This window comes from Lithobates pipiens, unplaced genomic scaffold, assembly GCF_037356315.1.
Source record: "Lithobates pipiens isolate NorthernLeopardFrog02 unplaced genomic scaffold, aLitPip1_a1.2 Scaffold_19, whole genome shotgun sequence".
NCBI lineage: Eukaryota > Metazoa > Chordata > Amphibia > Anura > Ranidae > Lithobates > Lithobates pipiens.
In genome coordinates, this window is record NW_027507764.1 from 58056446 (window position 1) to 58068909 (window position 12464).

Below are 12464 nucleotides of genomic sequence, written 5' to 3' on the forward strand. Positions count from 1 at the left end.
ACCACTCCGTTATGGATTTCACCAACAGCCTCTCCAAGCAGTATATAAATGCCTCTTGCGCTAGTTGCTCTCTGCAAGTGGTTCCATAATGAGGTTAAATATCAGAGGTGAAAGTGGGCAACCTTGTCTAGTACCATTAGAGATTTGGAAGGCTATTGACAGGGTGTCAGCTGAGGACACCCGGGCTGAGGGGTTGGAGTAAAGTGACATTATGGAGTCGTGAATTTGACCAGTAAGGTTATAGGGGTCTTCGTAATATGTGCTAAAGGCATTTGTGATAGCGTGGGGTTTGAGGAGTTTTTCATTAGAGTGAGGGTGATGAATGAAAGGGATTTTAGTTTTACTCCTGTACCCTTTGATTTTTAGTGACATTGCTTTATCAGCTTTATTCCCTGTAGTGTAAGACTTAGCTTTGAGCAATCTGTAGGATTTTTCATGTTTCTCGAGAAGGAGGGATCTCAACTCGTGGCGTAACGTAAACATTTTTGCTTGGAGGAAGGGGGAAGGGGTAAGTTTGTTTTGGGACTCAGCCTTGGATAAGTCTATTGTCAGTTTGTCCAGTTTTTGCGTCCTGGCTTTCTTCGCTCTAGCTCCCATTTGTAAGAAGACTCCCCTGATTACAGCCTTATGGGCGTTCCACACAACCACCGGGTCGCATACAGCCTCTTGGTTGATTGCAAAATATTCTTCTCAGTGTTGTTTGATAGGCGTGGAGAAACAAGGGGTACGGAGGAGGTAATCGTTGGCTCTCCAAATGTAGGAATTGGGTTGGGGGGAATCATCAGATATAGATAAGCTGATAGGGGCATGATCTGACCAGGTGGTGGCGTGTATGGTAGACTTGGAGACCCTCTGCAGCAAGACCTCATCAGTAAGAAACAGATCAATTCGTGAATAGGTGTTGTGACACGATGAGAGGAAGGTAAAGTCCCCCTCACTCGCATGACAACACCTCCACACATCATACAAATCATTAGAAGTAATGAAGCCTTCCAAAGGGGAAGAGCGTCATTTAACACCTGATGTTGAGTCCATGTTATTGTTTGGGACCATGTTAAAGTCCCCACATACCAGAAGGTGACTTTGTTGATACTTCTTTACAGCACGTATAGTCTTTTTAAGAAAAGCCATTTGGCCATAGTTAGGAGCGTATATAGAAACAATAGTATACGGAACATTGTTAATTGTGCACACCAGGATTATATATCATCCCTCCTGATCAGATTCACAATGTTTAAGTTAGAAGTTCACCATATTCCTGATAGCGATCATCACTCCTCGCTGTTTTTTGATGTAAGAAGATTTGAATACATGAAGGAATAGTCTGTGATGACAGCTAGGGGGAGCGTTGAGTGCAAAGTGTGTCTCTTGGATGCATAAAATGTCACAATTATGGGTGACAGCAGTGTTCCATAGGGAGGACCTCTTGGCAGGGTGGTTTAACCCTTTCGCATTTAGGGAGAGAATAGTGAACCCCATGTTAAGTGGCAAATATGGAAGATGGGTGTGTAGCACTTTCAGCAACAGTTCTGGAGAATGTCCTCCTCTGCTGTTTGAGGAACTGGGAACAGCGGATCAAGATAGCTACTATAGAAGTACAAAACAGGTTAGATAAGTCTAGTTGCAACTAAGCAAGCAGGTGATCTGTGTTACGGTACCTTGCGGTACCGATATAAAATAATCGGCAAAGATAAAAACAAGGAAAATAAGAAAACAAAAATAAGAAAAAAGAAAAAGGACCAACTAGGTGGACCAGTAACAGTAAAGTGGAGCAACTGGTCAGGGTTTGGGGTATAGTTCAGAAAATAGGTGTCAAATCGCAGAACCATTATGAGTTAGTTGCTCATAAGTAGGTTTGTGGGCTGAAGTATCAGTGGCGCTTATTCTTGTGGGATCCACAGCCCTCACCAAAGGTAAAAGGGTTTGGAACCCCGGAGGGATCTTGTTGAGTGGGGGGGGGTCAAGAATGATACTCCAGTTACGGAGGAGCTTCATGCCTCCCTCAAGGGTGGATATGGTGTGAGGTATGCTATTATAGGTAGCCAATATAGTGGCGGGGTGGTGCCATTTGTATACAATCTTGTGTTTATTCATGGCCTTTGTGATGGATTTAAGTTGTCTGCTCATTTGTAGTGTGTACTGGGACAAATCAGCGTAAAGTTAAATGTCTGCGTAAGGTGCAGGTAGGAGTGACAACTCCCTTGCTTTCATGAGAATACGTTCCTTAGCTTAAAAGAACATCTCTGGGTATGTCCACTTCAAGGTGGCGTGGTTTCGGAAGTCTATGTATGCGGTCAATAGTAAGCTCCATCGTCAACTCAGGAAGAATGCTAGAGAACATGGTGCTAGCGAAGTTATGCAATTCTTTAAGTTGGATAGATTCTGAAATACCGGGGATTTTAATATTATTGCGCCTGGAGCGGTCCTCGAGGTCCGCGAGCTTAGATTTGACCCGCTTATGATCATGATAGGCATCCATCAATTCAATTTACTGTTTCAGTACACTCCTCCATTCTATGCTCAATGGATCGCACCCTATTTTCCATATGCTTAATTTCTAATGAAAACTTATTAATCAGTGATGATAGGTTAGTCATGAGAGAAGATTGCAATAACATGAGCATATCCTTCATAGAAGTGTCCAGAACTGGTTGCCCCATAGTTGGAAACTGAGCTATTGAGGACTGCACGGAAGATATAGCTGCATCATTATGTAGGCCTGTACTCACAGTATCTGAGGCCTGTCCAGTCAGATCCATCCGCATCCTCGATTTTGCTGGGCTCTGGGAGACTGGGGTTGCGGTGAGGGGTTTTGAGAGAAGCATGGAGGTAATCCTTGCCCCCTTTCATGTGCATGGTCTCCACAGAGCCCTTTAAAGCTCAGGAAATGTCGTGCTGTACCTCTGGTGGCACCATCTTGCTCTCTGTGCTGTGCGTGGTGGGGCCTGTAAGCAAAGGATTATAGCCGATTTGGACCCGATTCCTGACCCCGTTTGCGGGACATGTCCCCGATTCCTGACCCCGTTTGCGGGACATGTCGGCGGCGGAGCTCGTGGGGGATGTCAGGGAATAAAGCTGTGCCGAGGATGGTGCTGGAAAGCCCTCTAAGTTGTTTTCCATCCGGTCCGGTGTGCGGAGCTCTCAGCTCAGGCAGCCATCTACGGTCGCGCACAAGCCATGCCCCCCCAAAGCGGGTTTTTGTGCATGTGAACTGCATTCTGATAGGCCAACCTCACAGTTAACATTGCTAGCCATCAGATTTGTCCGTGGTCTCTACAGTGCATGCGTATGATTGGATTTTACAACCAGGGTAGTAAAAATCCAATCGTTAAACCCCATTTCACGCTGAGCTGCGGGAATGAAAGCGTGTGAGTTCAGCTGAAATCCCTAGCTTTCATTCCCGCATGTCAGTCCCGACTTCGGGTTGGGGGGGAGGAGAATTCCCGAGACATCTGTGTGGGTTTCTGCACAGACGTCAATGGAAATCGCACCCTGAAATCGCCAAAAGTAGTAGAGAAACTACTTTTGGAAATCGGTGCGGCGTTGCACTGATTCGGACAGTGCCATTTCCGGCAATTGCTGCCGTTTTGACATGTCAAATCGCATCAATGTGAACCAGGGTTAAGGCTCCTTTTACACTTGTGCGACTTGAAAGCCGCACAATTTTTGATGCAACTTGAAGCAATGCCTGTGTAATCCTGAGGTCTCTGCCTCAAGTCACATCAAAGTCGAGCCAAAGTAGTACAGGGACCTTGAAGTCGCACAGATAGGAACGGTACCCATTGGAAATCATGGGGTATGACTTGTAATTCGACTTTGCAGTCCCAAGTCGCAGGACAAGTCGCACAAGTGTGAAAAGGGGCGGTCTGTGCTAAGGATGAGCCGAAGACCCCCCTGTTCGGTTCGCCCCAGAACCCGCGAACAGACCTAAACTTCGTGTGAACATTAGAACTCTATTAAAGTCTATGGTACTCGAACGTTCAAAATCTAAAGTGCTCATTTTAAAGGCTAATAAGCAAGTTACTGTCCTAAAAAGTGTTTGGGGACCCGGGTCCTGCCCAGGGGACATGTATCAATGCAAAAAAAAGTTTTAAAAACTGCAGTTTTTTCAGGAGCAGTGATTTTAATAATGATTAAAGTGAAACAATAAAAGTGTAATATTCCTTTAAATTTCATACCTGGGGGGTGTCTATAATATGGAAGCCAGGGGTTCCCCAATGATGTATGGTTGACCCCGCCTCCCCTCTGATGTAACGCAGGACTCGAACTCAAAGCTCATCCCTAGTCTGTACCTTATCACTGCTTCTACCTGATCATTTATTTCGTGTATTGTTCTACTGGTGGTGACTCATGATTCTTGCAGCGTACAGTGTTGTACTAACAAATCATATCATTCCTTTACTACTGTGTACTCAACTGTTTTAAAGGGGTGGTAAACCCTCATGAAAAAACACCTGCCACTGACCGGACCCCAGCCCCCCCCCCCCCCGCCATTTTACTTACCCGAGCCCCAAATTTCCCTTGGCGGGACGCGCTCTCCCTCTCTCCACGGGGTCTCGTCTCTTGATTGGATAGATCGATAGCAGCACAGCCATTGGCTCACTCTGTTGTCAATCAAATCCAATGACGAGTCTTGCATTCGTGTCTATGGACGCAAATGCTGGAGCTGGGAGAGCACTTCTCCTAGGGGGTTATCTGATGCTGGGACTCGCAAGAGCCACCAAGGAACCCCAGAAGACAAGGTTCGGGGCCACTCTGTGCAAAACGTGCTGCACAGTGGAGGTAAGTATGACATGTTTGTTATTTAACCACTAGCCGACCAGCCGCCGCAGTTTTACTGTGGCAGAATGGCACGGCTGGGTGAAACAACGTTATTTAACGTCCCTTCGCACCGTGGCCACTAGGGGTGCGTGTGCCCACTGCTTGCCCGCTGATCCCCCCCGGAGCCGATGTGAGTCTCGGCATTTGCGATGACCGTTGGGCTCCCACGGTCGCTCATGACACACGAAGAAGCGGGATCTGTGTGTGTAAACACACAGATCCCAGTTCTCTGATGGGAGAAGAGACTGATCGCGTCTTAATACAAACTATGAACAGTGAAAAAAGAGGGGGGAGAATAATGGGATTTTAATTGAGAAACGGTCTATTGATAGGGTAGGCACATAAGACACCAATTTTAAAAAAAAGATATACATTTATTAAGCGTATCAAAAACATATAAAAATACATGTTCATAGCGTATTTGATGGACCACGAGACAATACTTGATAATCCTAATCTGATGCGTTGATAAGTAGAACCAACATGTTTCTCATGATTTCTTCGTCAAGGTTTTGCATATACCACAGATTTCATCTATATTACATAGAATAAACATATCATTAGCATAATAAAATACATTGGTTGATACATCATCAAGAAAATGATTAAACTTCATTGTGGTCACATTGGGTATTAACATGATCAGTTGTTTTTATACATAATAGTTATTGTGCCTACCTGGTCCTTAAAATAATTAATAACAATATGTGCCTCTGATTGCTCCACCACATCACAGGTGATGCAGACCCCAGTTCCCCATATCCCCTATTTTGTAGACGCTATAACTTTTGCGAAAACCAATCAATATTCTCTTATTGTAATTTTTATTACCAAAAATATGTAAAAGAATAAATATCGGCCTAAACTGAGAAAAAAATAGCCCTTTTAAAAAAAAAATTGGGCTATTTATTATAGCAAAAAGTCCTAAATATTGTGTTTTTTTTCAAAATTGTAGCTCTTTTTTTGTTATAGTGCAAAAAATAAAAAAACGCAGAGGTGATCAAATACCACCAAAAGAGAGCTCTATTTGTGGGTAAAAAAGGACATCAATTTTGTTTGGGTGCAGCGCTGCACGACCGCACAATTGTCAGTAAAGAGGTGCAGTGCCAAATCGCAAGAAATGGCCTGGTCATTCAGTAGCCAAATCTTCCGGGCTGAAGAGGTTAAAAAACAAGAAAAAGAAGAACGATCCTTTATAATCACTTTAAGTTTGTATCCAGTTCAGTGTGCTGTGATTGGGCGGATTGGCTGCAGGGAGGGGCTGAGCATTCCCACTCTAGAATCATATTACCAGACCTGCTCTGCTGTGCTGCTATTGAGTCCATAGTGAACTGTTGCAAACGGATCAGTTCAGTCAGATGAATTGATTCATCCAGTTCACTGATAAGAATCAATTCAAAAGAACGATTGGTTCATGAACTGGGCATCACTAATGAACACAGGAGGGCTTCAGATGCCCACAGCCAAAATGAAACCTGCCTGCTTCCGAGATCTGTGAGTAACAAACTATTTTTCAAGAAAGTAAAAGCACAATAAATAAATGTTAGAAATGTTCATTTACAGGTTTTGACAATTACAGAGAAGTCTTTAAAAAAAAAAGAAATGTTTAGGGGACTGGAACTCCCCCTTAAGACCCACCTCCTGTCCTGATTGGCCAGGAGGATAAGCCGGAAGACAATAGCGAATATTGATTTGCTAATGTCACAAGTGGGTGGGTTCGAGGGAACAGAGCCCAACCTTTTTGAAGCCAATTAGAGAGCCAGGATCTAATCTTGTGCTTCATAAAAAAAAAAAACCTCATAGAAAACCTATGAGTTTGGCGGCCCGCATGGAGATTAGGGGGGTGACACCCCTGTGCCCCTTATGGTTTGGCCGTCGCTGTTCACACCCCTCCTCCTAGAAAATGCCCAGGTCTCCAATGCTCTTAATTTCCAAGATAGTGATTGATAAACCTTTATCTTTTTCTATTCGTAGTTTTGTTTTGTATTAAGTTTTGACATTTCTGCAATGCAAATTCTGATGTTGACTGTGAAGATAAATATTGGAGATGACCTCCCTCCATCAGAGGTATTGAGACCACTCCCAGGGGCAGACCAATAGACTTGTCCGGTCTTGCTGTGGGTGTGGTCTCTCCTCTCTATAACTATCAACCAGGAATCTGGGATCAGTCTGCAGAGTAACACTGACTCTTCATTGCCTTTGGTGGACAAGACTTCAACATGACAACCATATGTTCCCTTGCTGTGATTGCTGCCAGTCTGTTGCTGGTTCAGTTCATCTCATTCTCTACAGCTGGAGGTAAGTTTTGCCGACATTGCAGTGTGTGTGTGTGTGTGTGTGTGTATATATATGTATATATATATATATATATATATATATATATATATATATATATATATATATATATATATATATATATATATATATATATATATATATGTAAAATTGACTATGTTGTCTAGAAAAGATAAGAATTTGTGGCTTTATGGTCCCTTTTGGTATAGAAACCTGGATCTTTGCCTGTTCTTTACAAAACATGTACTGGGGCTGATCACATACAAACAAAAGATTTCCCAGTACACTTACCGACCAGCCTGCAAAATAACCAAATTGGCCTGTCCAACAGTTTACATTAAAAGGGAAGTAAACCCTTCCAAACAACTTGGACCTATAGGTAAGCCTAGATTAAGGCTTACCTGTAGGTCCAAGAAATATCTCCTAAACCTATATGGTTTAGGAGATATTTGCCCGAAAATGGGCACCGCTGTCTACGGCGCATGCGCCGTAGACAGCGGCGCGCATGCGCACTAAATGCGGCAAGTCCAAGAATGGATTTGCCAAATTTGTCGACTCCCGTGCGCATGCGCGGGAGTGACGTCATCGCGGCCTCGCCGTATGACAGCGGCGGAGCTGCGAGGCGTGACTCCCGTGCGCATGCGCGGGAGTGACGTCATCGCGGCTTCGCCGCTGTCATTGGTCGGAGCTGCGAGACGCCACCAGCAAGATGGACGCGGCGGACTACAGGGATCAGCGGCGACTTCGCTGGCTCCTGTGTCAGGTAAGTGACACATAATGAGCTACTATGCGATGCATAGTAGTCCATTATGCTTTACCTTTGCAGGGAAAAAAAGAGGAAGTAAACCCATCAGGGTTTACTTCCTCTTTAATAACAGAGGGTTTTTAAAGAGGAAGTAAACCCTGATGAGTTTACTTCCTCTTTTTTTCCCTGCAAAGGTAAAGCATAATGGACTACTATGCATCGCATAGTAGCCCATTATGTGTCACTTACCTGACACAGGAGCCAGCGAAGTCACGCTGTCCCCGGTAGTCCGCCGCATCCATCTTGCTGGTGGCGTCTCGCAGCCCCGCCGCTGTCATTCGGCGAAGCCGCGATGACGTCACTCCCGCGCATGCGCACGGGAGTCGACAAATGCGGCAGCTCCATTTTTGGAACTGCCGCGTTCAGTGCGCCTGCGTGCCGCTGTCTACGGCGCATGCGCCGTAGACAGCGGTGCCCGTTTTCGGGCAAATATCTCCTAAACCATATAGGTTTAGGAGATATTGCTTGGACCTACAGGTAAGCCTTAATCTCTGGTTTGTAAGGGTTTACAACCACTTTAACATAAACTGTTATGCCCTGTACACACAATAGGATTTTCTGATGGAAAATGTGTGATAGAACCTTGTTGTCGGAAATTCCGACCGTGTGTGTAGGCTCCATCACACATTTTCCATAGGAATTTCCGTCACACAAAATTTGACATCTGGTTCTCAAATTTTGCGACAACAAAATTCCGATCCTGAGCACACAATTCTGACGGCAAGTGCCACGCATGCTCAGAATCAAGCAAAAGAGCAGCACTGGCTAATGAACATTTTTCTCGGCTCATTGTACGTGTTGTACGTCACCGCGTTCTTGACGTTTGGGATTTCCAACCAACTTTGTGTGACCGTGTGTATGCAAGACAAGTTTAAGCCAACATCCGTAGAAAAAAAAATCTCATGGATTTTGTTGTCAGAAAATCCTATTGTGCGTACGGGGCATTAGACAGGTCCAATTTGGTTGTTTTGCAGGCTGGTCGGTAAATATGCTGTGAAATCTTTTGTTTGTGATGTGCCTTGCCCTTCTATGTGCACCTTGCTGAATAGGCCAGTTATAGATTGGGTTGATTGCAACTTTTTTTTTTTATGGGGTTGGTTTTACTGGGAAAGACTATGATCAATTCCCAATCCTGTGAACCATATTTTTTTCCCCCTGAAGCTCTGATGACTAATCTCAGCTGGGTTGTTCGGTTCAGTGTTAACTTTGACTTCAAATTTTGATTTTGTTTCAGCCATTGGGGGTTATTTATGAAAGGCAAATCCAGTTTGCACTACAAGTGTAAAGTGCACTTGAAATTACACTGAAAGTGCCCTTGGGCGTGCAGTCGCTGTAAATTTGAGGGGTAGATCTGAAATAAGGGGAAGCTCTGCTGATTTTAACATCCAATTATGTGCAAGCTAAAATTATGTTTTTTTATTTTTTATTTTCCTTGCATGTCCCCCTCTGATCTACAGCGACTGCACTTCCAAGTGCACTTTTAGTGCAATTTCACTTGTAGTGCAAAGTGGATTTGTCTTTAGTAAATAACCCCCATAGTCTTTTGACTAAAATGCCATTTTAGTCTAAGCCCTTGTACACACGGTCGGAGAATCCGTCGGAATGTGTCCTATCGGACCGTGTTTCGGAGAATCCATCGGAATATCCGTCAGACATACTCCGATCATGTGTAGAGAATTCAGATCGGATAAAGTGCCACGCATGCTCAGATCAAATTCCTACACCAAAGCTATTGGCTACTAGCCTGAACGTAGTCCCATCGTAACGAAATAACGTCATCACGTTCTGAACGATCAGATTTTCCGACAACATCGTCCGACCGTGTGTATGCAACAGTTTCGGACACAATCCGTCGGACAAAATCCAACGGATTTGGTTGGCAGAATGTCCGACCGTGTGTACAAGGGCTTAGTTATATTTTAGTCATGTGAATTGTTTTAGTCAACTACAATCAAATGGGTTTACGTTAATTTGTAATGCATTATTTAAGCATGTCTCTACAATTTCCAAACAAATTATATACTCCTGCAGTAAAAATCTAATAACATGTTGTTGTTTCTGATATTAAGGGTTGAACATGCACTACATACACTTTTGGATGGCACTGATGGGTGGAATTGCTGGGCATCACTGATCTGTCATTATGTATGAATGGTGCCAGTCAGTGCACTGATTGGCTTATTTTGGACATTTGCAATGCACCCCTGGTGGCCGTGGGGGTTTCCCTAGTGGTCATGTGGTCCACTGTGGGCATACGCGGGGGGGGGGGGGAAGCTGCGCTGATAAACAATCCAGGAGAGAATCCATCTGTCAGATGCGAGTGGGGAAAAGCCGATCAATGGCTCTTCCTGTTTACATGGTGATCAGTCGTGATTGGACACGGCTGATGACGTGGTAAAGAGCCTCCCTCAGAAATCGGTGTAGTGGTGTGTCAGACTGACACGCCGGACCACCGATTGTCGCAATGCCCGCCCTCCACGTCATATGATGCCCACTCAGGATAACTGAACCACTTCCCAGCCGTCATTCAGCTTTAGGCTGGGCGGGAAGTGGTTAAAATACAAAAAAACAGTAACCTCTGTTGGCTGTAATGCCATTGCACATATTACCTGAATATATTACCAATATTAAATATTAAGAAAAAATATAAGAAAAGCAGTTTTCCCTTATCGTCATTCAGGACAGCCACTATGAGAGATAGTCACCTCCTCTTCCTCTAGGAAACACTGCGCCTGCCCATAAATTCTTACTTCCCCTGCCTGCCTATAAGAAAAGCCTTCTTTTCATAATTATTTCTCTTTCAGCAGCTTAGTAGATGCCCCCTTACTTACTCTTATGTGGTAGTGGAATAGTGCAATACATGTTTAACCACTTAAAGACTGCCCCATGTACATATATGCGGCAGGGCGGCCCTTAAGTGCAAAATCACATACCTGTACATGATTCCTCACTTCGACTCTAGGGCGCGATGGCCACTGGGACCTGCCAATCACTCACAGGTGAGGCAGAACGGAGGTCTGCCTATGTAAAGGGCAGACTGCTGTTCTGTAAGGGAGGGAGATGGAGATCTTTTGTTTCTGCTGAGCAGAAACACAGATCTGTTTCCCTCCAGTCACAGTTAGAAATCACTCCCTAGGTGCTCAGTTAACCCTTTGATCGCCCCTGATGTTAACTCCTTCCCTGCTAGTGTCATATATACAGCGACAGTGCATTATTTTTAGTACTGATCAACGTATTGGTGTCACTGGTCCCCAAAAAGTGTCACTTAGTGTCAGATCTGTCTGCCGCAATGTCGCTGATCGCCTCCATTACCAGTAAAAACAATAAAATAAATAAAAATTACATAAATATATCCAATAGTTTGTAGACGCTATAACTTTTGCGCAAACCAATCGATAAACGCTTATTGGGATTTTTTATTTTTTTTTACCAAAAACATGTAGCAGAATACATATTGGCATTAATGTATGAAGAAATTTGATCCTTTACATGTTTTTATTGGATTTTTTTATTTATTTTTTAGCAGAAGGTAAAAAATATATATTAAATTTTTTTCAAAATTGTACGTTTTTATTTTTATTTATAGCGCAAAAAAAAAACCCAACAACAACGCAGGGGTGAACAAATGCCACTAAAAGAAGGCTCTATTTGTGAGAAAATAAGATCAGTTTTATTTGGGTACAACGTCGCACGACAGAGCAATAGTCATTTAAAGCAACGCAGTGCCATATCACCAAAAAAATGGCCTGGTCAGGAAGGGGGTAAAACCTTCCAGAGCTGAAGTGGTTAAACTTTAATGTACCATTATTATAGGCTCTGGATGGAATCGTGTTGCACATTTAGAAATGGCCAGCAGAGTAGTGTTCATTTTGATTCATGCCGCGTACACACGAGAGGAATTTCCGTCCGAAAAATCTTGGATGGTTTTTCCGACAGAATTCCGCTCAAGCTTGGGTTGCATACACACGGTCACACAGAAGTTCTCCAAACTTTCGACCGTCAAGAACGCGGTGACGTACAACACTACGACGAGCCGAGAAAATGCGTTGCATTGTTTCCGAGCATGCAAAGGAATTTTGCGCGTCGGAATTGCATACAGACGAATGCATTTTTTGATAAGAACTTTTTCCGACTGAAAAATAGAGAACCTGCTCTCAATCTTTTGCTGGTGGGAATTCCGCCAGCAAAAGTCCAGTGGAGCGTACACACGGTCGCATTTTCCAACCAAAAGTTCTCATCGGTCTTTTGCTGGCTAAATTTCCGATCGTGTGTACGCGGCATCAGTTTTAGTCATAGTCTTTTGAATAAAATGCCATTTAGTTATCTGCATTTTAGTTTTAATCGTATTTTAGTCAACTAAAATAGTGTTAATTTAGTCGGTGAAATGAACACTGGTTCTGTTACTGTCTATGTGTTGGAAGCTCAGAGAGAGAGACAGGCCAAGTCTTTCTTTGACCGGCTTCTGTTCCCAGATGTTACCTGGAACAAGAGAGCATTATCAGTGGTGAACATTCATTTGCATATAAAATGGAGTTCCTATCAC

The 12464-nt window shown here is 43.8% G+C and overlaps 1 protein-coding gene across 1 annotated transcript in view; it reads left to right on the forward strand.

The window, feature by feature from the left end:
- The first annotated feature begins 6997 nt into the window (after positions 1-6997).
- The window catches only part of LOC143995991 (carboxypeptidase inhibitor SmCI-like), a 220418-nt gene continuing 214951 nt past the window's right edge, over positions 6998-12464 (forward strand). Inside the window, exon 1 of the mRNA XM_077490782.1 lies at positions 6998-7119. Within this exon, the coding sequence (XP_077346908.1) occupies positions 7041-7119 (79 nt within the window). The 5' untranslated portion in view covers positions 6998-7040. The remainder of the gene's footprint in view (positions 7120-12464) is intronic.